This window comes from Aquila chrysaetos, chromosome 12 (assembly GCF_900496995.4).
Source record: "Aquila chrysaetos chrysaetos chromosome 12, bAquChr1.4, whole genome shotgun sequence".
Lineage (NCBI taxonomy): Eukaryota > Metazoa > Chordata > Aves > Accipitriformes > Accipitridae > Aquila > Aquila chrysaetos.
The window spans coordinates 10836337-10861952 of NC_044015.1; the positions used below are offsets into that span (position 1 = coordinate 10836337).

Genomic DNA, 25616 nt, shown 5'->3' on the forward strand with positions numbered 1-25616 from the left:
CTGATCCCTTGGGAACCCACAGACACCCAAAGATGCCTCTATGCCTTCCCTGGAGAACAGTCGGAGCCACATAGCTGTTGGCGAGGGCAGCTAGGGGTTACCCTCCCTCCAACGTTCCCCTCTAAAAAGGCATGATCGCTAGAGCTAGAAGAATAATTCAAAGGGAGCCTGACTATATTTCCAAGGTTGAGCTAGTTAGCTGGCATGAGGAGTCCTCAGTATCAGCCGTAAATCATGCCTGACTTTTGTCTAATATATAGTAACATAGTCTTGCTTTTTCATGCCCATCCACACCTGTACAGCACTAAATCCTTTAGCAAGGCTGCTGCTTGCTGTGTTGATGGACAACAGGGAGACAATAGATCAAGAACACAGTTTCCTGAACCCAGAAAGACTTCAGAAGACCCCAAAACCTGATGTCCAAATCATCAGCTGAGACCCTGCACACCAGTACATCAGGAACCTGCACCCCACGAGCACCAGCCCTTTCCAGAGCTCACCTCACCTTCAACAACTCACTTTCTCCAAAACTGGCCTGAACAAAGAAAGCAACCTCTCACTCTGGCAGCTCCCATCCTCCGCCTGCCAGGGCTGAAACACCAGAAAGATTTCCAGCAATTCAGCAATTGACTGGCCCACTTACTGGCTAGTAGCTGCTACTCGCTACATGTGCCAAGGGGTTTATACTCATGCTGAGTGTATATGCAGAGCTCCAGATGAGATGGTACACCCACATTTACACTTTCAAGGGAAGGCTTTTGCTTTGAATTAGGCCACTCACATAGCAGTTAAGCTGCATGATAAGAACGCAATGAATCTTCTGTTTCTGTTAATGTTTTTTTGCTTACTGTAACAGGATCATACTCTGCCATCAAATATGTCAGATGAATTAGCAGTAATGATAATACCAAATGTGAAAATGTTATGTCAATGTGCATTGCTATGAAAATGTAAACCACTTTGCATGGTTTTCCTTGACGTGTCTCACAGGCTGTTCAGACCCATGGGGAAGTTACACACACATCAGAGGAGCCTCGGGAACTCCCAGAGGCCATCCTTTTTACCAGCAGTTGCTGCAGCATTACTGAGATGGCCTAACTTTGCAAGCTGAGTTGATCTGATTGCATGTCCAGTCCCTGAAATGCCACAGGCATGCAAGCTGCTCTGCAGTTTGCAAAGCAGTCCATGTGATCGTAGCCATAATCATAATTTGCTCAGCTCCCCTTGGCCCAAGAAATGCTCCTAACACTGTGAAAAGCTGTTTACAGAAACCACTTCCTTCATTACGAGGCAAGAAATTTGGCAACTGCTTCCCAGTGCACAACCACCCTACCCCAGAGCAAAGTAGAGATGAAGTCTGCATCCAATTAAAACTGGAAGGGGGCATTAAAAAATTAGCACATAATTACCTGATTTGGGCTAGCGTCAAGACTCTGGGGAGGACCTGGCTAGTGCCAGGGAATCTTTAGTGACCGTACCCAATGGGGACTTCAGCTGGAGGCATCGTAGACAAAATGCTGCTTTACCCCCCAGTGTCACGATATTGGCTGAGCACAGGGCTAGTGAATCACCAGGAATTTTTCCCCGAAGCACTGGGAAAAACCTTCTCCAATTGAAATGCGAATGCTTGAGATTAAATTTAGCCAAGATGTGCAGGGGGGAAAATGTTAACCCTGACAAAAGGCACTCATTCATTCTTACAACTCCCAATGCCTTGATCTATGTTTTATCACTTTTCGGAAAGACAGCAGCTCCAGGAATCTTCCAGCATCTTATTACAGCTAATTACCTCCACAAACACTTCTGTACATGCTTAATTTTCACCAAGTGACAACTGTGTTGAGATGCATGGGAAAATTCACATGCTTTAGGTTAAGGCACTTAACGTACACGTGTGTGCAACAACAGTTTACATCTTGTTCTCACCTGCTTTCATCTAAACCAGGGGAATGCCTCTTGTATTTCAAGAAATCTGCATGACCAGAGCAAACTGCTCTGCCTTATACTTTTCAAATCAACTCTTCAAGACTGCCAGAATACCATCACCTCTCCTCCTTGCTCATGTTGAGAGAACAGGAGGAAGGAAACAGTGATAAGAGACCCACCACAGACTTACTTCTTAGGCTTGCCCGCTGTGTTCTCAGCCACATAGTATCCAGGCTTGCACTTGTAGCGACAGACGGAGCCCACATCATGGTTCCCCTGCAGGCACTGTGGGACCAGGAGCTTGGCATTGGCCACCGCTGGAGGCGCGTCGCACTCCAGCTTGCAGTAGGCTTCGGGGAGTGACCAGAGACCGTCCTCCAGGCAGGTCAGCCACTGGTTTGTTCCTGACCCCAAAAAAGAAGCACTGTGTTGGGGTTACAGCTGACTTGGGGATGGAGTCCTGCTGAGGGAAGCTCAGAGCAACCAGCAAAAGTCCTCTTGTTAGAGTGGATACTGATGCCAAGGGAGGCAACAAATATGAAAACCATGGACTCCATTGCATGCTTGGTCAGGCTGGGGCAGAAACTCCTTGAATGCAGACAGAAGCAGGGAATTAAAAACTTCTAGGGGATGGAGAAAGGATCTTGGTTCCGCAAATCTCCCCAAAACTTTCCCTTAAACTTCCTCTCTCTAGTGATGCCTCAAGATAGCCTTCGGTGGGCCGAGGGCTCTTGTGTATGACACCTATCTGCCATATTTAGTTCAGCCCATCTTCATTCTCCCCAGGTACTTTTTGCAGCTTGTCCTTACCTACCCTTACAAGCTGTCATACCCTGTGCTACATGTGCAGCGCAAGATGGGAAGTGGCAGGAGGACAGGGGTCGGAGCCTTAACTGGTGTGACTGGGAATTCAACCCACACATTACTAAAGGTCTGCGTTGAGTATTACAGCCCAACTCTTTATTGTCCCTCTAGAGAAAAGGGCGTTTGGTAGACCCAGCTAATGGGTGGCCGAAACTGCACAGCTCTGGGTGCCTGTGGTAAGTGTCCAGGACTGTATCAGCCACATGGTGTGGATGATGGATGGTTCACTGTGAACTGCTAAGCAAGAATAAAAAGCTGGACTGGAGTGAATAGCACTCTTCCTACTGAGAGGTTTGGATCAGCAGGTTTCCAGTGCAGCCAGACTGCTCCACGCTCTCTTCAAGCATCGCTTTCTTTTTTTGGGATCACTGCTCTGCCTACAACTGCTCTTGGACCAGGGGCAAGACCATGCCTCCGCTTAGTGCTTGCGTTCCTGGCGGGCCGGTGTTGCCAATGGTCATCCCCCGCCTCCAAGCGCCACACAGCCATGTCATCTTTTCCTTACCTATTCTTAGTATTTATTAGCCTTGAGACCTTGGCCGTAAGGATGCGAGCCTTCAGGGAGAACAAGCATCAAGCACGTCCCTGCCTCGACAGCTCAGCCGAGTCAGCTGGACCTCTAAGAGTTTACCCACATGGTTTGGCAGCCTTGGCCAAGCACCACCAGCCATCGTGTCAGCCGCTGGAAGTCACCCAGGGCACTCCACTGAGGGGATGCCTTCCAACCGAGGGAGCCCATGGCAAACCTCCCGTTGACTTCAGCGGGAACAAGAGGCGGCTGTGAGTGATAGATCAGATTAAAGCCCTGCCCTCAGCTGACCCACCCAGGGCAACGGGCATTGGTTCATGCAGAATTTGGGCTGTCAAGTCGTCATTTGTGTATTACCCTTTGATCAGCTCACACTGGGGATCTGCCGGCATCGCCCTGTCATGAAATGAGACCTTAATTCCCTGCAGTTTTTGCTCCTTAGATTTAACTTAAAAAAAAAGTAAATGATTTTCATACGTTTCAGCTATAAATGTCTCCGTAAAATAGGGCACCCATTAAAATGATTTGTTGTATGTGATTGTTCAGAGCAAAGGCGCTAGTGGAAACTCACATAAAGTCCCAATGCTTGAAGCTGTCAAGGCAATTACCCCCCAAATCCCATCCAGCTCAGCCTTGCATAGACAGGAACAGTAGCTCTCTTTTCTCTGACTTGGCTTGAAAACATTCCTGCGGCTATTGATGGAGTCGGCAGAATGAAAGCCAGGCCATGGCATGTCTGGGGGACTGCTGTGTGTCTGGGTGGTGAACATCTCCCAGACTGCTCTGCAGCTGTGGGCATCAGTCTCTACAGCTTTATACAGCCCCAGGCCTCCTGAACCACAGGCTTTCCCACAGCCACCAGGCACCGAGCCACTTTTGGCTCTCTGAAGTCCTCTGTGTCTGTCCGCACTGGCTGCCTGCACACTTCTTGCCTCACTCGTCCCCAGAATACTGGAGGCTGCCAGACCTCACCAGCTATCAGAAGAAGACATCCCTACACCCTGAGGTGGATGGATACAGGCTGCCAGCCAGGGGATGGGAGTCAGAGGGAATTATCCCCACTCTATGGTGTCTGCTCAAGGGGCATGGATGCCCACCATTTCGGGAAGTCTCTCAAGAGCCCACCTGGCTGGCAGAAGCCAGGATAACTGGGAAATTCAAAGTAGCAATGCTCTGTTTGAAGAGCTTGGGACAGGCATGGAAAGGTAGCACCAGAAAGGGTGGTTAAATTTCTCAGCACTTCAGACTGTACCTTGAAGCTTAGCTGGGTGAATGCAGGAGAAGGAGCATCTCTGCAGGTAGGTGGTCCCCTTGGGGCAGGAGAACTCAGCGTAGTACACATGGGACTGGTCAGGGACACTGCAGTCAACAGGGTCACAAGTCACAGATCTGTCCCACCGTCCCGAGCTGCACATCAGCACAACCTCCTGCTGTGGAGAAAGCAAGGCGCCATCAGACCCCTCTGAGCTTTAATCTACTGGTTTGCCACCACAGCAGAAAAAGCTGACCCAAGTTTCAGGACAAGAAGAGCTTTCCCCCATTTTTCCTCCCCCAATGTGACCTTTCTCCCCACTCTGGACACTGAGTCATGAAGCCCCTACCTGTTCACGAGGTGACGTTTGGGGTGTGAAAGCAGTGAACGGCCCTTGGGGTAACATGCAAGCCACCTGCACAAGAGACCTTCTAGTTCTTAGTCTGTACCTGCTTACCTCCAGAAAACGCTAACTGCGTGCACGCTGTCTGAGTGGTGCCGGAGCACATTAAGGGAAAAAGGAAAATACTTTCAAGATACACTACAACTTCCTGAACTACAAGTTATTCCCAGCTCTGTGCGCTGCAGTTTTCTCCCCTACAAGATCAAGTCTTACCTCAGCTGTTGACAGGCAGCTCTCCTCTTGATTGTTTTTCCCTAAATTCTCTCATGCCTCAGCCCACAGACCCTACTGAAATCAGAGGTTCATATAACCTCATTTACAAATCCTAATTACACAGACCCTCTTACGCAGCTAGGGGACTGCATGAGAATCTAACCCCCAGTGGTCCCACCACTAAACATGATCAATATGTGCCACAGACTTCGTCAAAAGAGAGTTGGTGGGCGATGGTGTGCCATGAGCAACCTGGTCTACTGAAAGGTGTCCCTAGCCATGGCAGGGGGGGTGGACTAGATAATCTTTTAAAGGTCCCTTCCAACCCAAACTTCTGTGATTTCCACTCCCAGACTGCTAACCCCAGCCCAGTAGTCCTCAGGCAGGGGCAGCAGACCGAAGAGGTGTCTTTCAGCTGTTCCTTATGTCCCTTCACCAGCTGAGTACAACCATGCTGCTCGTGCAGTCAAATGTGTGACCTGTCCTCCCAGCCAACACATTTTGACTGAACCCGGACATGGTGGCTCTACAGGACATCACTAAATTTGAGTCTGGTACTCTTGGGTGTGCAGCAGGATCATGGTTTAGCTCAACCAGGTGGAGAGGATGCTGGGTCCCACAGCCAAACCAGTAACATCACTGGAGGGCTCAGGGCAGGGCACTTGCAAGCTGCCATCTGCTGTGACAGCCACATGGTGAAGCTCTATCCAGAAGTTTCCCATCTCACTGCCAAACGCAGGAAAACTGTCACCCGAGGCAGATTTATTTTATGCGGTTTCATTTCAGAGAAGGGGAACATTTTGTTTTCCCTGGGCATGCCTTGGCCCACAAAGCCATGAGGCCGTGTAATTAATAACCTCCCCGGTGACGAGGGGCTGAGCAGTGCATCGCCAGCTGCCCCATTACACTTTCCAGCACCCACCTCTCCTTCGGCAAACACTGATGGCTGCAGCACGGGAAACCTGCCTGCCAGGCATCACAAACACTTGCAACTCTCTGAGGAAAGGAAAGGTCCACCCTGCTGACATGGCCTGACTCACCTCCATCTGTGTCCACCCCGTGCGAGTTCACACTCTCAGTCGGGCTGGTGCGGGGACCAGCTCAGCCCCGGAGACTCCTGTTCCCCCTCCAGGAACAGCCTAAGGATGGGACACACGGTGCCCACGACCCTGCCAAGGTCACTGCCCAGACCCAGGACAGCTCATCTCCCAAGGATACATCAGTCCCAGGTCTCCTCCGTCAAACGCTAAGAGCCATGCTGGCTTGTGGCTTTTATGAGGCATCCACCAGTTCTCCGAAAAGCAGGACAAACTCTTTCATAGTGACCTCTGCGCTGCCCCGCTGATGTGGGCAGTGTTATTGCAATGCAACACAAAGGAAGAAAAGCTCTCCGTGCTGTCAGCTGCCTCTAAATATAGTCAGTCTGCAATGACTTCATTTTTTCCTGAGCCACTAACTTCAGCTTTAAGAGAGAAAACGTCCCAGGGATGTTTAATCCTCCCAGCAATGCCCATCTAGAGAACAGAAACGTCTACCTCTCCCTCTGCAGGAGGGCGTCACCCCGGCTTGGGACATCCCCTGCAGTGACTTTTAGCCTGGCAGAGCCATGGTCTGCAGGCAGCACTGGGCTAGGAGAGCTAGAAGGAGCGCAGCAAGGGAAGGAGAGGGATCTCCAGAGCAGGACCAACAGCCACCAGCACAGACGTCCAGCACTAGAGCCTCCACTGGGCTGACTTTTGTTGGAAAAGCAGCGAGGAGGTCAGGGCTGGAGGAACAAGGTGTCCTAGAGTCACTCCAACCACCTCAGGGTGGTTAAATCTTTCTTAACTAGCACTTGGTCCAATAGGCTGTGAGGTTACCGCCACCCTGAGGTCCACTCACCTGCGTGGAGCCCAGGCTCTTCCCATTGCTGGAGCGGAGGACGAAACCCTTTTCGCAGGCAACAGTGCATGCCATGTGCCTTGGGCCATCAGAGGTACAGTTGAGGGTGGCAGCGTGAGCAAGCAGCGGCTGCATGCAGCTTCCCAATCCTGCACAGGCACCGTGGATGCAGCTATGGAGGAGAAGAGGGAAGGGATCAACCAGTGGGGTCCCAGGACTTCTTCAGCAAGGATGGGCTCTCTCCAGATGGCACCCGTGTGGGCTGCTCAGCAGGTCACAGATGCTTACAGAGATGCACACCTACCCCTCAGCCCCAGCTTCTTCCAGGCTTTAAGTCTTCTGACAGCGATGCCAGGAGGGTACTTTTTCCCAACTCTGCCTTGGCTGGACCTCAGCCCAACCCCAGCCCACATCCTCCCACAGACCATCATGTCCTTCCAAGCTGATGAAAGGAGGTACAGCCCAACAACGCTCCTTCCAAAATCCATGCTGTCTGGTGGGGCTAACTCCAGCTCCTCTGCCTCAGAGCACGCAGGATGCATTGCACAGAGCCTGCACAGAGTCTGGCACCAAAGGGCCCATTGGTGCTCGGTGTACGTGGATCAAGAGAGCGAGAGGAGGGAGGTGACAGGGAGAGGGCAGGCAGACAGCATAGCCAGCAAAGCCACAACACTTCCATGGACAAAGTAGGAAAGTTGATATCAGATGGTCCTATCAAGCAGCAGTCCTGAACGCACAAGGAGTAAAGCTATAAACAGCAATCATTGCAGCACCTTCCTGAAAGGGCTGCAGCTTCTCCGGCAGCAAGCTGGTCTCTACCACATGACAATTTCTCATCTCCAACATGCTCAAATCATACTGGACACCAGAGAACTTGTGGCAATGGATCTCCTGAAACTGCGCTCTGCAGTGTCATAGGGAGCACACCATTAGACTCACGCATGATTGCAGCCACTCAATGTGTCCTCCTGTACATACTCTGCTCACACATGTGTCTTGGACACTAGTGTTTGGGGACCGACAGTGGACAGCAAGAGATCTGTGCTTTCCAAAGGCAACAAAGCCCAGACAGTAACACTGGGTGATTCTCCTTCCTGCTAACTTTTGAATTCACATCTTGATTTCAGTCAACCTTAGTGCAGAATAAGACAAGATTTGCAGCAACAGATGGTCAGGAAGAAAAAAACTTTTTAAAGCCTCTGCTGCTAGAAGGACAACAGGTATGCCGAACCCCGTATTAGACATCAGGGAATCCACGGAAGATTCTCCAACTGCAAGGAAAGTTTTAGCTGGAGAATAAACCTCTGCAGATATTAGGGTACCATCCATGAGATGTTCTTCAAACTATGTGCAGTGCCCCCCACGACCTCACAGCAGAGGTGCCCGACCTTCATGTCCATACAGCTACATCACAGCCTGTGGTGGAAGGGAGAAGCTGGACATGCTGCAACTGTCTCCTCCACCCCACTCTTGTCACCTTCCCACTCTGCTTTGGTGGTCTTCATCATCTCTGCTCTTCCCACAGGCTCACGCAGCATTTCAAGCCTGTGCATGTTGATGCCAGGCTCTTTGGAATCGAGACCGTCTCAACATGCACTTGTCCAGCTCTACAGACTCAGCTGTGGCCACCAAGGTGAGACACAGCTCAAAGGAGGAATTACCCTCCCCTGTGCATCATCTCAAGTTACAAGAGGTCCCAGGAAAGCTTGCAAGGTGTCACCTGTCCCTTGGCAGCTTCCCACCAAGGACCAGTCATTAGGTACTGATTAATTAAGCATCACAAATAATCCCATAGTGAAGAGGAGTGCCAGCCAGAGGGCTATGGTCACCATCAGTGAAATGCAGCCAGTAGATTAATTGCCTGGGATGGAATGAGGCCAAGACATGGGGTTGACACAACAGCTCCCACAGGAAAATGCCCTGGTTATCTCGCAGTCAGGCTTCATCTTTTACCAAGTGATATAGGCGCAAAAACTGACATCAGCCCTCCTGAAGCAGAGGTGCTGCAGTTTCAGGTGGTAACTGGGGAGAGAAGGGAGGGAAGCTGCCCCCGAATGCCTCCCCTTTGCTCCCTGCTTCACACAGGGCTGCTGACAGTTTTTGTGCACTGTGTTTCACCCAGGGGAGGCAGAGGCAGCCTTTGCGCTTCTTAAAAAAAAAAAAAAAAATTGGTGCCGACAAGGACTTTAAGGGAACGCAATGTGCTGTTGACTCTGGACAAGTCCACTGAGCCAAAGGCACGGTGGAAACCTGCAGGCCGCAGCCCTGAAAGAGCCGGTGGGCACCGGAGGGGACCACAAAGGAGAACAAGAAGAAAGGGGCTGTTTTTTCAATGCAGACCTGTTTATGAAGTGAGAAATGGTTTCAGGGCAGCTGCTGCAAATTCTTTCACTAGCTTATATTTCCATTTGCTTCCTTTTTAAAGAATTTGTTTTATGAGCACAGCGTTTGTCAGGTCATTAGCTTCTGAGGGCATCTGGTACCAATTGTAGCCCTCTCCCCTTCCCTCCCGCAGTCAACTTCTCCGGGCAGTTGCTTTGCTCCCTGCCTGTGCCCCCCCTGCCCCCCCCCCCCCGCCCCCCCCCCCGCTCCCATCCCCAACTCCACCTCCCCATGACGGAGCTGCTGTCCTAAACTTCCTCGTGTGCGTGTCTCTGCACGCGCTTGTGCAAAAGGGGCTGAGCTTCTCTTCTTTCCAGCCTTGCTCTTGCATCCCATCCCCTTCCTCACCAGCCACAGGCATGCGGAGAGATGCAGCTGGTGCTCAGCATCCCTCCCTACCATGGTGCTTGGTGCTATAGCAACACACCACTGCAAGACCTTACTCCCATGTGCCGCCGGGCACATGGAGGTTATGTAGCCAAATCATAGACCACATGTTGGGAAGCGGGTCTGGGAGATGAGTGGTGGGTTCACCAAGCACCTGTAGGCTACAGGGTAGCTGTGCGGCCACACTGTGACCCCGAGATGCCTAACTTCATCTGCTCGTGACGTTGTGTTGAGTCACAGAGCTCAGCACAGCCCTGGGTTGGGGGGTGGTGGTGGCACCCTCCGGACACATCCAGCCAGGCCAAGTGCTTGGCTGGAGCAGCTCTGCTGGAGCAATGGCACATTGTCCAGGGCAGCCTCGGCAGTCGGGACAATGTTGTTGTTATTTAATAACAAGTAACGAAGCACTGATCCTTTTCAGTGCTACTGAGCACATTTTGGTTTTCCACCAGTTCAGAAACATAAGCAGCAATGCTGGTATAAAGTAGATCGAGAGATCACCAAGATTCTTACTGTATTATTGTATATGCAAAATGTTATAGAGATTAGTTACACATAAGGGATTGACAATTATAGGTCATAATATCAAAATCTTTCTTTTTATATACACCACACGTATATACTCATACACACATTCTTTATGTGCATATAGATATATTTTAGAAATAATTAGCTTTCTCTTTGCCCCAGAAGATGACTAACTTATCACTGTTTTCTCTGTGACTAACAACACACCTCTATCCCACAAATACCCACTAGGTTTTGTGTTGGAAATGATCTGAGACCTATCGACCCAAGTTCTGAGAAGGTGTTCTCATCCTACATGTAGCTTTCAAGTCCAGTGCTGCTATTCCAGACCTGAAGAGGGTCTCATGTCACTGAAAGCTGTCTGATTTTCTCAAATATATCAGTAAGCTTAAAAAAAATATATATATCTCATCTCTACCTACAAACTTCGCCTTGATTGCTTTCTTTACCATTATCAGCATCATCATGACTATCACTGCAGTACTCTGGGCCAGGACACCCTTGAGCCTGATGGTGTACAAGTGCAGGATAAAAAAAAAAAAAAAAAAAAGAAAAAACCAAAAAGCCATGTGGCCTGGCCCCATCGTGATCCACATGCCTTACCAGGGTTCGGGTAAAGTGATGGAATAAATCACTGCTCCCAGCCTCTGGAACACCCTAACAAAGGCTGGACGAGGAAATGGTGCAGTTAGCCCAGTTCTGATCTCAGCATGAAGGAGCTCTTTCTCCTTTTGATGATAAATGAAATTCCTGTATCACAGCTGCAAACTCCTGACTTTTGTCCATTTCTGATTCAGGCCGTATAAGATGTGGGACGAGCCAATATTTTTTTTTTTTTTCCCGGCATGAAACATCCAAAAAAAATTCCATTTTTATCCCAGCATCTTTTGAAGCTCAAACTAATGATTTGTCAACAACATTTTTACAAAATACTAAGGTTTTTCTCCTAACTTATTCCACGTCAGCACCAGCCTGCATGATTTTCTGGGCTCACCAAGTCCCACAACTCATACATGAAAGAAAGTTTCAGATGTGGAAATCTGTGAAATTCTGCCTAGCAATGGCCTTAACTGCTCTGGAATGATAAGAGCTTTGTTCTGAAATGGGACCAATTCTATAAACTAGAGCAAAACTTCTCCTTTGGGATCCTTCATCTTCCTAGAGTAAAAGGAGGAGGCAACTGCCAACAATGGAGCACATTGAGTCAGTGGTGGCAATGCTGGTAGGGAGACATCATTTTGTTGTGACAAAACCCAAATTCTGAAAAGCTGAAATTTTGCATTTTACAGCAATTATTTCATGGAACCAAGAGAATACTGATGGATTTACTGAAGTCAAGCTAAGCCAAGCCAAATACAGTGCAGCTGCCTAAAGTATAATAAATCATCCATAAATTGCTGTAGTATCTACCCAAGCTTTCAACCCAAAGATTGCTTCTAAAACAGGCCTTATCATCAAGCTCCAACTCTAACAGGGGAAAATTATTACAAGTTGTTCATCTCATGGTGCAAATTTTTGGGGAGATGGGGTTATAGGAGATGTTGATGGAAAGGTAGAGACTTCAGCCAAATCTCCTGAAGTTAAAAGTAGTCACTGCATGTACTCTGGTGGAGTCTGGATTGTAGCAGTGAACATCAGTGAAATAAAAGATGTTTACCGCAATGTGGTCTAGCAAAAGAGAATAGCTAGGAAATGAGAAAAGGTGTTTTGGAAATACTTGGGAATTTCTCCCTTCAGGCATGTTTCTCGTGAAGGGGAAAGGTCTCACTTTTCCAGTACATCTGATGGCAGCCATCCGTGTGGGAGCAGGCTACGTGTACAGACCCAACGGTGGTGATGCTTCTTGATTACGATCTTCATTGAGGCTGCCATCTCAAGAAAAGAAGTTTGCTTCTGTACGTGACTCCCAAAGAAACTTGGCAAAAAATAACATCCCTGTGAGTCATCCACTGTCATCTACATCACAGACAGAGAAAAGGCACCAGTAAGATGTCAAACGACCTGTTGGCCCTTCCGTAGCCGTAGTGGCAAAGGAAGAAAAAGAAGCAAGAGCAGATCAATCTTAATATATTTCCAGACAGTTCCTTTCCATGGGTTTTTTGTTGTTTGCTACACCAAAACAGACTTATAGAAGCACAGAAAGTGAGGCTGAATAGGATGTCAAGTTTGGACTAGTCAGCTTCCCAACCTGAGGCAGGATGGACTGTACCTTCATCACTCCTGAGAGGAGTTGGCCTGACTCCTTCCTGAAGGTATATGGTCCACCTGACCATCATGAGGCCAGCACACAGGTAGGATTTATCTGCCAGTGTTCCTCAAGGGTGCATATTCAGCTGTCCCAAACACCACCTTTATCCATATCCAATCCCCGCAGCAACACACTGTACCTCACTTCTGCCACCTTCTATCTTGTCCAAAGGAATTCACTTCTGATCCACATCCACCACCAAGAAAGACGTACAAATAGCAGAGGGATTTCAAAAGGGAGCTGCAAGCAGAAGTCATAGCTGGACTGCAAGACTTATGCTATAAAATTTAAGGAGGAAAAAATATTTATCATGACAGAAAGGCGATAGTGAGAGAATCTGATCACTCTGCAGACACATATACACAGGAAATACATCTTCTGGTAAGAGGCATTTAGACCTTTCTGACGAGAATGGAGCGAAAGCAACAACTTTCGTCTTGAGATCAGAGGCAACTTCTCAGTAGAGAGGGTTACTAGATATAAGAATAGCTCAGCAGGGGGGTGGTGGACTCATCACCTCCTGCAGCCTGTAACATGAGATAAGAGAGTCTTCTGAAGGACATGTTTAATCCAGTTTCTGTGAAAAACGCTAATGCCTGTATATGACATTAGGGAAGGCAGGGCAGAACAGGGGCAGGCTGGCTGCAGCAGTACACCGAGGGCTCTGCAGGCAAACCTCAGGGTCTCCCAGCGCTTGTTCCCTTCTTCACTGGACATGGGAAGGACAGAAGGCTTTGTGTGATTCATGTAATGTCCATGCTGGTAAGAGAATAAGGAATCAAGATCAAGCTTCAGGGTTTCACCAGGACCTGTGCTGGGGTCAGGAGGGAAACCTGCCTTGCACCTCACACAACTGCTCTGTGTGGTAATTCACCTTCCCTCAATGTATCAGAGGTTGGCCACGCTTGGAACAAATTTATCGGACTGGGTGGCCCTTTCCATGAGGTGATGCCAAGCACTCTGTTTCTAAGCCATTCAGCTATTGTGTTTGACTTAAGGTCATATTGGTGAAAAAATTTGTGTTGGGCGATATTTTTTTCTAGGTGAGACTGGCAAGTCTCAGGGAAAGGCAGAAGATGCCTTGAGCATCCTAAAAAAAGCCCATATACAAAGCATTAAACTCAAGAAGCTGACTAGGCTGCAGAGAGCAAATAGAATGGGGCAGCCCATGAAAATTGTCCCTGTGCCTCCCAGGGTTTCCCTCGTCGTGTTCCAGCCGGACAGTGAAGCCACCAGCTGAAGTGAATGATCAAGTCCTACAGTAGAGCCTTGGCCACCACTGCCCATCAGCCAGTCAGGGACCCACAAGAGAAACACCAGAGGTCAAAAGGCTTTGATGCCAGAGGAGAGGCACCTTGAGAGGTCTCAAGGGCAGAGGCAAAGGCAGGCTGAGGTGAGCCCATGCCCCAGGAAAGGTGATCAGGATCCTAGGCTTGGTTCTTGAGAGGCATTTTCCCCCAGCTCAAGGAAGAGAGGATGCACATGGTGCAGTACAGACACAACCTGCTCTGGTGGGCATCATGCTGCACCCAGGAGGCTGCATTTGCCTAGGAGAGGCAGTGAACAGACATCCAGGCAATACATGCTGTGGTCATGGCAGACAAGTCTCAATGCCAGCTGCACTACGCATGCAAGCAGAGCCTGAGCAGACAATGGCTGGGAGGACAGAGTGGGGATGGAGGTACATCTTGACCTGAGGATGTCCCAGCCCATCAGGAGTGACCTTGGGATCCCAACATAAGGGTCCATCCACTTTGTGCATGGTCCCTGACCATGGGACACCTTAGGCCAGAGGGAAGGAAATGAAACACCAGCATCTCTACCGAGGGTCCCCACAAATTTTCACACCAGCACAGATGCAGTTCATAAATTGACCCTGCGTAAATTTGGCACCTGGAAGAAAGAAAACAAAGCAAATAAAACCTGCATGGGAAATGGCCCTCTCCTCTTTGCTGAATAAAGTTTAGCAATTGAAAATATGTAAACAACCCCCTCCTCCATCTGATTTTCTCTCCCTGACGTCCACTTTCCATATAAAAGGAATCCAAACCAGACTCCCCTTGATGCATTAAACCCACTTTTGGGGCAGCAGAGGAGGGCACTCACACAGGAAATAAAAACACAATGCAGACTGCATTTTGTAGCACCTTTCCTGTTAACTCGCCAAGGCATTTCCCAGCATGTACTAACATAAAATAAAACACACTAAAAATAAACCAAGCTAAAAATAAACATAATGGAGGAAATGAACAATGTTCCCCTGGTTCAGTATGTAGCCTGTACCAAGGAAAACAGGAGGAACTGTGGCTCAGTTTTAAAATACAAAGAAAAGAATGAAAGCTGGAGAGTTTGAGTTTCCTGGGTGGAAACTCGCTAAAAGTCTGATTTCTACTTGACCTTGTAAGGTTCTGACTGGGTACAGAAAGCAAAGAAGAGCCCTGAGCTGCTGGCAGAGACAGTAGAGAGGGGTTCCTGGTGCTGGTAGCGAGGTCGAAGGGAGGGACACCACACTGCTTTGATCTGCAAGTGTTCTTCCAACCTTCAGTGCCTCAAGTGGGTCCAAAACCAGAAGGCAGTCCTTTTTTCAAAACAAGTATGTACATTTCTAGCATCAAACGCCTGCTGCATCCTGACCTGGAGATGGCTGCATTTCATCAGCAGAGACATGATCTTTTTGTTTGCCCCAGCCTGTAAAGCACTTTGAGATCCTTTAAGATGAAAGATGTTACAGAAATACCAAGCTGTCATATATTTATTATTTTGGCAATGAGCATTTCTAGACTGAAGTCAGGAAACCTCATTTCTTTGTTGCTTTTGTTACTGTCCCTTTCTTGGGTTATTTTAGGAAAGCACTCACACGCACGTACTGTGTATATGAGGCTGGGTGACTGCGAATGGTCCATTTAATTCTTTAGAGGAATAACACAGATCTTCTGTGATCTTTTACAGTTGAATGTCTCTAAACCTCTTAAGATTTTATATTCCTAGATTTTTATAGGGGATTTTTTTCTCCAGGCTTCATCTGCCTATATGAAATGGATTATTAGCCCTTAAAAATAAAAATACTGCTGTACATTAGTTTTGGAGATGAAATAGATTTTAAAAATATAATAAGGAGGGGGGATACTTGGATGTTTCCTGACTGAACAGAGGCAGATCCTTTATTATTAGTGAGGCTACTGGAGGCTGTAGCCTAACCCCCTTCTAAACATTCAAGCCTTTTGTTCAGAAAAGCAATACTATAAATAGCATTTCCTACTCCGAAAACTCAGGGGATCTGATTTACTCTGAGTATTAGAGTGTTTGCTAAGGGCACGTGTGTAACCTGTAATTCAGCCTACCGCAGCTAAGCCAAGGCCACGGGGAGCCTGCAGGATGGCAGCGAGAGGAGGAGGAGAAGATGCGAGGATCCTGCTGGGTCTTGCCGTGCCCATGCAAAGGGGAAAGCACGCAGCTCTGTGCGCTTTGGCGATATGGGAACAGGCCTGTGCTTCTGCTATAACAAGACTTTTAAGAGAAAACCATCTATTTTCCTATCTTTTTGTCCCTATATGAGCTTCTCCCCATCCATAGGCAAAGCTCAGCTGCGTCCAGTCTATTTCTCCTTGCAGTCACTTCTGAGGGAGAAGGGGAAGCTCTCAAGCAATGAGAGTGCAAAATTATTTTAAAGGATGAGAAAATGTAATTGAAAAACCACATCAGTTGGCTGGGGTCTTAGAAGTATGTGTGTACATAGCTGTAACGGCTACCAGGAGGAAACGGACTGCATTTCAGGTGGACGCTGATCCTTTAATGTAAGGCTGAGAATAATATTTATATGCTGACTCACTAAGATTTATGTTTCTGTATAAATCACACATGCACTTAAAAAAAAAAAAAAAAAAAAAAAAGAAAGTAAAAGCAACTGCAGGATATTCATGGCTTCCAGAACTCTACATAAATCAATTGTACCATGATCCCACAAGCTTTTACACAAACACACGCACACTCATTCATTATCAGGGATGTTCATCCATCCAGGGCCAACAACAGAAGAAAAATGACAGTAGCAGTGATGCGATGACCCTAGCCAAAGCCCTTCACTCTTAACACCCCCACAGATCCAGCAAAGCTTGGACCCAAAAATCAGTATTCCCAGTGGTGTGGTTTGAGTAAGTGACTGAACCAGAGCCCTGGATCGGCACGCTTGTAACTTCAGGGAGCTTGGGATTCAAAAGCAAAGCCAGACTTGGCAGGTCTGGCTGTCATCAGCCCCACTACCCCTCTAAGACAGAGCAAAGTGCCATCCTTTCGTTCCTCCTTGGGTCCACGCCTCTGCTCAGCACACTCTTTCTGCCTTGTTTATTTAGTCTATTTTGGACGACAGTCCTTCCCCGTCCTTTTGCCAGCACGATCCACTCGGAGAGCAGTGCCCGTTCTGCAAACGCTGCCTCTTGTTTGCTGCTTTATGAAGACAGGCAGACGCCTGCGAACACTGGACATCAATAAATTAAAGCGCCGTTGCTACTACTATTATTATCACCATGTTACAACCAGGGCAACGTGAGACTTGGTAAGGAGCCTGGGATAGACAGGGAACCAAGCCCAGAGAAGAGGAGGAGGAGGAGGAGGAGAGCTTTGTTCCCACCTCCCGCAGTGTGGGGAAGGCTGGAATGGATGGAGACCGAGCTTGAAAAGCACACACTAAAGCCGCCAACATTTCAGCTTCGGCAGCAACCCTCAGCGATAACTCCTCACCAGAGGGAGCTTAGTTTTCCCACCAGGGAACAGTCCTTTAATGCAGTTTTATGCAGATGCATGGGCCACACACAAAATCTATTTTCCTGCCTTCCCCCCCACAGCGAGATAAGCAAATCAAGACTCATACACTAGATTTTCCAGGAACACCTCAAAAGCCACCTGAGAATAATCACGAAACACTCAATGAGTAAATAAAAACTCCAGAACTGAAGCACAAAGCCCCAGAGGAGAGAGGTAGCCTGGGTGCCCATTGGGAAGCGCCCTGCAGAGATCATACCTGTAACGCTGATGGCCATGGCCCTCCTCGTGTTGCAGGAGGCAAGTGGTGGGGTCAGAGGAACCAGCCTGAGCTGAGGTCCTCAAGGCCACGGCTGCGATGCCAACGAGTGGGGAGGAAAAGTTGAGCAGCACCGAAGCAGCCCAGTGGGATGGGTCCTCCTGGCCATGGGTCACGTTGATGACGAGGGGGTTGTGCTGGCATGACAGCTCGTACATCCCTGCAAGATGGGGCAAAGAAAAAAGCCACTAGCTCAGCTCTAAGGTTATTTTCTCTGCTTTGATTTACCCCTTCTGCTCCCTTACACATCCCAACAGACCAGCCTGGGAAGCAGAAGATGCTGCAAGGAGGCATAGGGGACAGCAGCACCCAATCCAGTGAGAGATCGCAGCAATGGTGGGGGCTCCTGGCATCCCTACTGGAACAGCACAGACTGCTGCCACAGCCCATAGGTTGCTCACCCAAAGAGCGGTTCAGCCCATCTATGTTGCTCATCTGGACAGTGACCCTTGGCTTGCGCTGGTTGCTTGGGACGGTGCCGTCGGAGGCCAGGAAGACCAGGAGGGAGGTGGGCACTGCAGGTCTCTCAAAGCACACCTGGGCAGGAGGGCAAGAGAGACCCTGAAAGCATGCATACCAAATACAGTCTTTCTGATCCAATATATGAAAGAGGAAGAGAAAGAGGGAACATGGTGAGAGAGCAGGAGCAGGGTTAGGAGGTCAGAGACTGCAGATGTACAGGGCAGCAAAGGGGTAGGAAGAGAGAGAGGAGGGAAGGAAGGGTGCAGGAACACAGTCCTTTCCCTCGTAATTCCCCTTCTCCCTTTCCCTAGCCTTTCCCACGTGTAACTGTCCCGCCTTGCCATAAATTTATGGCATCTTCCCAGCTTTCACATTTGCTGCTCTTAAAATTGAGCAGCACCTGACAGAGACCTGGATAACCCCTTTTCTGCCCTCTCTTCACCAGGCTCCAACTCCCACTCCACACAGTGCTGGCCAGGCAAGTGAGGCACCCTGAGAGCACAGCTACCAGCCCTGCCACTGAAATATTTCCATTAAAAAAAAAAAAAAAACAAAACCAAAAAAACCCCAAACAAATAACAGCCCCAGTACCCGAAGTGACTGCAAACTGTCCGTCAGCCAACACGTGGAAAGATTTGTGGGAAGAAGCCCTGCCTGCTAGGACAGCTGACAGCTCCCCACTTGTCTACAGCCCCGAAGGCTACAGGAGGCAGCCGGGAAACTCATGGCATCAATCATGGCAGGATAGATGTTCTTCAGAAGTAAGAAGATAGAAATGTTTTTCTCCCCCACCCTGGTACCCCCCACCCAGTGCTGTGATGTGTTTTGATCAAGATCCACCCTATGGAGTGTTTTCGTTGAATGCTGGTGTGGAGGGAGCCCAGAAATTCAAGGCGAAGATGTATTTTGGAGGAGGACAAGTCCCAGCTGGCCGGGCACAGCCCAAGGAGCAGACTGCAGGAGCGGAGGGGACAGCCGCCCAATTTGTGATGGCAGCCCAGCCTTGGGGTGGTTCATGCCACGCCAGGCGTTGTTCATGCATGGGGGCAGGAGAAAACCTTGGGCTTCAGCCCAGGGCTCCCACCCTGCAGGGAGGTGCTTGGTAGCAAACACCCCACAAGCGATTCCCCACCGCTGCCTACATGCTCCCTTGGCCAGGGCTTGCTCTCATGCAGGGCTGGCCTGGCTGCAAGAAGCAGACCAGGAGGCTCAAACATTTTTATTTGGTACAGTCCCACTGTCTCCCTTAGTGAGAAAAGTAGGGGGAGAAAGGAAAAGAAATGGGAAAGCAAGAAGGGAGGACAGAAAAGCAGGAAGAGAAGAAAGATGAAGAGCCAGCAGTGCACACAGCCTGCTTCAAGGAGCCCCCCAGGACAGAGCTGCGGCTGGGAAGCCCCAAGGAGCCAGACGATTTTAACCCAGCTACCTGCTGCTTGTTCCTCCAAGCATTGTTCCTCAGGGCAGGAAAGATGGTTGGAGAAGTCAGGTGAGGTTTTCCCTGGACTGCACAGCTTTAGGTGGAGGGCTTAGTCTTTCCCTTCTTGCAGTGCATCTACTTGGAGGTGAAGGACACTGGCCCCAAGTTAGACTGACAGCAGCTGACTTGACTAACATCCCAATTCTTTTTTTCTTTTTAATACATATTGTGTGCTTGGCCACAGCAGGCTATCTTCTTAATTTTTCTCCCTCCCTCTCCCCCTTTCTGTTTAATTTCCTGCATGTTACACATCCTGACTTGCTTACAAGTGATTTTGATTTCTCTCCTCATTGGATGTGTTAGAAACTGAGAACAAAGCATGGCCGGACATCTGCAAATCATAATGATTCCCATCTGCAGACAGGCCCAAGGTGCATGGTAGATGCTTTGTTAGGTGGCACAGACACACACACACCTCTTGCCCCTAGCCCACTTACAGCATGACCCACCCTTTCTCTTGCTCATTGGTGCCACCTCTTGAGAAATGCTGTAGGAAGCGATTCCTACCACCTGATGAGTTTTGTGGTGTGGCTCTGACCCGGGTGACAGGTGCAACAGCTTTAAAATGGCCATGGGAGTTGGTGGCCATGAAACACCATGCACACGTGGGTACACATGTGCATGAACAGCACCATTCCTGTCCGGGCAGGCGGGTGTGCTGGGCAAATTGTCAACAAGAAACCGTCTTTCCTAACTCAATATGTTACCAATCAGCAAACTCTATTAAAAAACAGAAAAAAAAAAAAAAAAAAAAAAGAAAAAGGGCATATTTATTACTAGTCCATAAATAATTTTATGGGCGGAAAATAATAGCACTCCTAGAGAGAGCACAGAGAACCAGTAATGAAAGTCTTTAATATAAACATCCATAGAGGAAGAGAACTGACCACAAGCTCCAATAAAACTGGAACACGCTTTAACCCCTGGTGAGAAGTGGAAAGCAAGCTTTCATCTAGGTAGGGCAGAGGGGGAGATTGCTGCTTTCTTGCTAGCAAAGGAAGAAAGGAGGCACATTTGTCATGGCCAGAGACTGAAGCCAGGAAGTAGGTTGTGAGCACACAGACAAGGGAAAAAGGAAAAAAAAAAAAAAAAAAATCAGTTAAAGGAAGTTATATCAGTTAAAGGAAGTTATTTGGAGACACGGAAGATGTCAGAGGCAATAGCCATGCTTATTGACTCAGGTTTGACAATTCAACAAATCGTCTGAGTGTCTTGGGAAGAGGTCCTCTCTAGACACCCTTGAGCAAAGCAGGGCAAGCTGCCCCTCAAACTGCAGAGGAAGCAGCATGCCAGAGCCCAGCTTTCCAGTAACACCAAGCAACAGCCACGAAACCTCTAAACTGTGTCTGTGGTCAGAAAATCACGGCTGTAAAAATCATGTTGACCTAACCATTAGCTCTCCTCTGTCCTACTCCTCTGCCTGCCAGGACAGAGGGGGTTGACCCTCTGGGTACCCTCCCAAAGGCAGCCCCCGAGCCCCCGTTGGGCTGCAGGACCAGCATCTTGGGCACAGAAGTGCCTCCTTTGGTCTGGAGTCACTGGGGCAGGGAGGGGGCAGGACCACCTGCATGCCACAGCTGATTGCTGTGGGCTCAGGGTGCTCAGCAGCAACCTGGAGTGTTCAGGACCCTTCAGGATGGCAGAGTATACCCACCTACCCTCTGTTGCTCTTCACAGCCATGGGGAACAAAGGCAACTAGGACTTGAAACACGGCTTGTGCCCACCCTCTGCGGGTGTAACAGCACAGTTTGACTGCAGGGAATAGTCTCAGGAGCAAGTTGTTTCTCAGCCTCAACACATTTCTGTGGGATTCTGGTTTTGGGCACAGCCCTTCTCCTGGCAATCTGCCCCAAGATGGGTTTGCTGTTCACAGTGGGAATGGGGCAACAACATAAGACCCAGCCACAGGCATTTGGGGTTTGCAAAGAGTTCAGTAGGATAAGAAGTCCTATCTGAGCAGTTTTTAAGACTGCCGTAGCTCCTGCAGGACAGAAAAGGACAGTCTTTGTCACCAAATTGCTGGGGCAAAGATAAGCAAATCCTTCTGTGCCTGACCACACATCCTCACTTACCTTGAGCCAAACTCCCACATTGCCCAAGGGCATCCTCTCTTCATCTGGATCCTGAGCATTGTCTTGGCTGGGAGCACAGGGGAACCAAGCAGCCAGGGAAAGGTCCTTGGGCACATTGTGAAGGTGGGATTTACATACCTGAAAGGAGATATTTATTTCAACCCAGAAAGAAGCAAGGAAAGTGAGAGAAAGAAAGAGTACCTACAAAACCTCAAGGAAGGCTCAACAAATGTTGAGAAGGCTCCCAAGTCGGTTCCTAGCATGAAGACAATTAGGATGTGGGTTCCTAAGCAGGAGTGACATCTCACTGCCCACACGTGCACAGGAGTTCTTTGCCATTTTGAGGTGCTGTAAACATGCTGTTTAAGCACCCCATGGTGGCTGTGGGGCTAAGAAATAATGAGCCAAGCTGTGAGATGGTAGGTAATACCACAGCCTCCTGATTTCATCTGGGCTGATGAGATCTGACAGTGTGATTCATTTGCCTGAATACCAGTCTTTTGTGTCATTCAATTCCCTATGGTATTTCAGACATCCCCACAGGCCTGGAAGACAAAACCTAGGAGATACAGGTGTTGTTCTACAGAAGCAGACACCTGAGCCCAAGGCATCTCATTAGACATGTACATCTGGGCAATTTAATCATGCTGTAGGTCTCAAGAAGATTGTTCCTTATATCAGGTCAATAGAAACGCATGTATAGAGGGCTAAATATGACCTCTCTACATATTTCTTGCCCTTCTTCAGCTTGCTAGGAAAGAACATACACACACCATGTTAACACTGATCAGGCGAAATCCCGTCCTAGACCTCTAGGCCCTGCTCCAAAGCCCATATGAAAGATGGGAATTCTCCCATCAATTTTTCCTTGGCTTCAGATCAGAGAGTTTGAAAGCAGCACAGATGCTGATGGATGCATGATTTTACCCTTTCAGACCCTGACCTTATATGGTATTAGATTTACAGGATTTTTTTAAACTGACAGTGGGACTACTCACATGCTCAAAGTTGTGCATTTAGCTGGTGGGATGAGGGTGGTCACTGTTAGCAAACTACATCATCAGGGGAGGTGCTCCTTGCCTTGATGAAACACCCCTCCATGTACTGCAGTTCCTGGACTTAGGGACTACTGAAAGAGGGGTGTGAGAAATGCCCAGCTCTTCTACTGGCTCCCTGCACGGGTATGTAGTAATCAATGAACACTTCCAGAGCTGCTCTGAAGATTTTGTTTTTGCCTTGGTACACTCTTGCAGCAGTGACTTCCCCAGCTTTACTGCATAGGCTTTGCTAGAACAGTCTTTTTTTTTCTTCCTGCCATGCCTTCACTCACCTTCACAACAGGCTCTCCAGTGGCCAAGGAAGCAGGGCAGGACTTCGCGTCCTGATGGGAGGCATAGGCTTTCGCTGCCCACAGATCCACATATCCATCTGGCGTGTAGGGACCACAGTCCAGGACACTGCTTGTTCTCTCGAACGGCTCACACACACCATCCCCATTATGCACATAGCACAGGCTTGGTTCCCCTGCAAGGACATCAGGAATGACTCTTTTACAAACCAGGCTCCAGGCCTATACATCTCCTGTCCCAGGTGGCATGCTGGCCATTTAGCCCTGGGATTTCCCACCAGAAGGGCCTGACAAGCTCCATGGATCACTCCAGCTGCAGATGCATATTTTGTTGCAATGATGTGTGTCACCCACTGCTCTGGGGAGCAGGGTGAATAATGTACAGTTTTGACTCCTGCCTCAAAAGGATGTCTCAATCCATTTGGACTTACCGACACAGTTGAAACCTTTTTCCTTTTTACACTTCCTGGAACAGCCATCTCCGTCCAGCAAGTCCCCATCATCGCATTCTTCTTCCAGGATCCTAAAAGGACAACAGCCAGACGTGTTAACATCACCCTTGACTCAATACCCCTGTGCATCTGCCCAATCATGAGTGAGGACCCCATATCTTGGTTCCATTTCCACAGAAGCAGGGAGAAGAGAAAGAACCACATGTGGAGTAAGGTAAAGGAGAAAAAACACTGTATCTTGCCAGGGAACAAAAAGAGGTTTAAAACACAGCATATGGGAGAAGTCATGACTGTACTCTGACTTTCTTATAAGACCTGAACCAAGAACTATGGGAGAAAATGAAGCTATATACAACAGAGGAAGTAGAGAACCAAGCATCAGGAAGACTTGCTGCTGGAGAAAGCAAGTGTTGGAGAGGGCAGGAGGTTCTGAGATGGAGCTGGTGTTTCAGTAGGGGTTGGGAAAGGGAGGCAGGAGAAGGGAAAGAGAAGGTTAGCCCAAGAGGAGACAAGAATCAGTCGCCAGCTGACATGTACGGCATCTCATGAGGAAAAAAGCCCATGCAGTTTCCTTGAAAAGGTTCTGTCCCCATACTGCAGAAAATAGACCTGATTGGAAAAGCTGGCAGAAATGCCTGGATTCATACCTATTCCTTTGTGCAGAGTTATGTATCCCAAACCACAAGGAGTGAAAAAAAATTCAAACATACATCTGGTGATGCTCACCCACCTCCACCCTCATCTAACAGGAATGATCCACTGTGTCCCACCTTCAGCTCACTGTTCCACACATGGTACAAAGGAAAAATTTTCACAAAGCTTCCTGCATGGCCTTCCCCACAACAGCTCAGGAACAAGAAAGCCTGCCAGAAATCTTAGCTGCTATCGGCCCATTTCTGCTTCTCTCACTTTTCTAGTGACTTTGACAACGGAGCCTAATATGGACATTTGCTCTCTCTGGACCAAGTCTTCAGCTAGTATGCATTCATGCTAAAACCACACCAGATTACACCACTTCAGCAGCTAGCCCTGCTGTAAGCCTCTTTGCCTTGCTGGGTCTTGTACAATACCACAATCCCTCCTGCACTTGCTTCAATTGTCCACTTTCCTCACTTTGTTAAGAAAGCTGTTTTCAAAAGGAAAGTGATTCTGACTAACCTGAGAGTTGAAATCTGAAAAAGCCAAAATACAGAAATTTGGCATAATTATCCCTAGACAGAGCAGATGAACTGTTGGAGTCTCTCAATGTAAAGGTGGTGCATCCCTCATCATTTGGGGTCTCTAAGCAGAGACCAGACAGCTCTCTAAAGACACCATGCCGTGAGGGGCTGCGCTTGCTGCAGAACCTAATCCTGCAGGGCCACCACTGTGTGCCCTGTACAAAAGGTTATATTGGCCAGTTCCAAAGGCAGATCCCTTTGGGTTCAGACTCCGTGACAGTTCACCAAGATGGGCCAGGATCCAAGCACTGCAGACAAACACAGAAGATGTTCAGGTTGGACCCCTCATGCAGACCCTGCTTCTCAAAAAGACCGTCTCCATCTCCTATGCACAAGGCATTTTACAAAGCACAAGCTCTATAGTCCAGTCTGCTGGAGGGATTTGGTGCAGCACCTTCAGTCAAGTACCTATGGGTGGAGGACCAACCCGGTGCTTGCTTTTGGGGCAGGATGACCTGACAGCTTAAAGAAGCTCAGTTGAGAGCTTGAGTTTCTTGACTTACATGGTCACCTTCCCATCCCCACAGTAGGGTGCTCCATGGACATGGACAAGCGGTGGAGAGGCTTCTCCTGAGGTTGTCCCAGAGACTGCCTGCACCTGGTAGTGGTACACCTGCCCAGGTGTGACTTCCCTGCAGGAACAGAGAGGACTTGAAGAAGGAGCTGGAGGGAACAGCCCACACATCTGCAACAGATTTGCTCACCACAGCTAGATAGAAATCACATGTGTGTGCCCATGCAGTATCACAGTTTGACATACGACTTTGTACTCTAAACTGCTAGAGACTGTGGCAAGAGGGTCGTTGCCAGGTCATGCAGAGGGGCCTGCTGCTTATTTCCCTAGAGTCTGAGCTGGGGAGAAGTGGCATTAACTTGAACAATCATTTTACTGGT

The 25616-nt window shown here is 48.7% G+C and overlaps 1 protein-coding gene across 4 annotated transcripts in view; it reads right to left on the bottom strand.

Moving 5' to 3' along the window:
* Positions 1-25616, bottom strand: part of PAPPA2 (pappalysin 2) — a 98390-nt gene that overhangs the window by 26319 nt on the left and 46455 nt on the right. For 3 of the 4 annotated variants that reach the window (XM_030033895.1, XM_030033892.1, XM_030033894.1), the window contains exons 8-16: positions 25226-25354; positions 23482-23573; positions 23033-23226; positions 21703-21840; positions 18092-18227; positions 17631-17850; positions 7069-7240; positions 4572-4749; positions 2117-2330 (exon numbers count right to left, since the gene is read on the bottom strand). In XM_030033895.1, coding sequence (XP_029889755.1) covers positions 2117-2330; positions 4572-4749; positions 7069-7240; positions 17631-17850; positions 18092-18227; positions 21703-21840; positions 23033-23226; positions 23482-23573; positions 25226-25354 — 1473 coding nt within the window. The remainder of the gene's footprint in view (positions 1-2116; positions 2331-4571; positions 4750-7068; positions 7241-17630; positions 17851-18091; positions 18228-21702; positions 21841-23032; positions 23227-23481; positions 23574-25225; positions 25355-25616) is intronic. The other variant, XM_030033893.1, reaches the window with a different exon arrangement.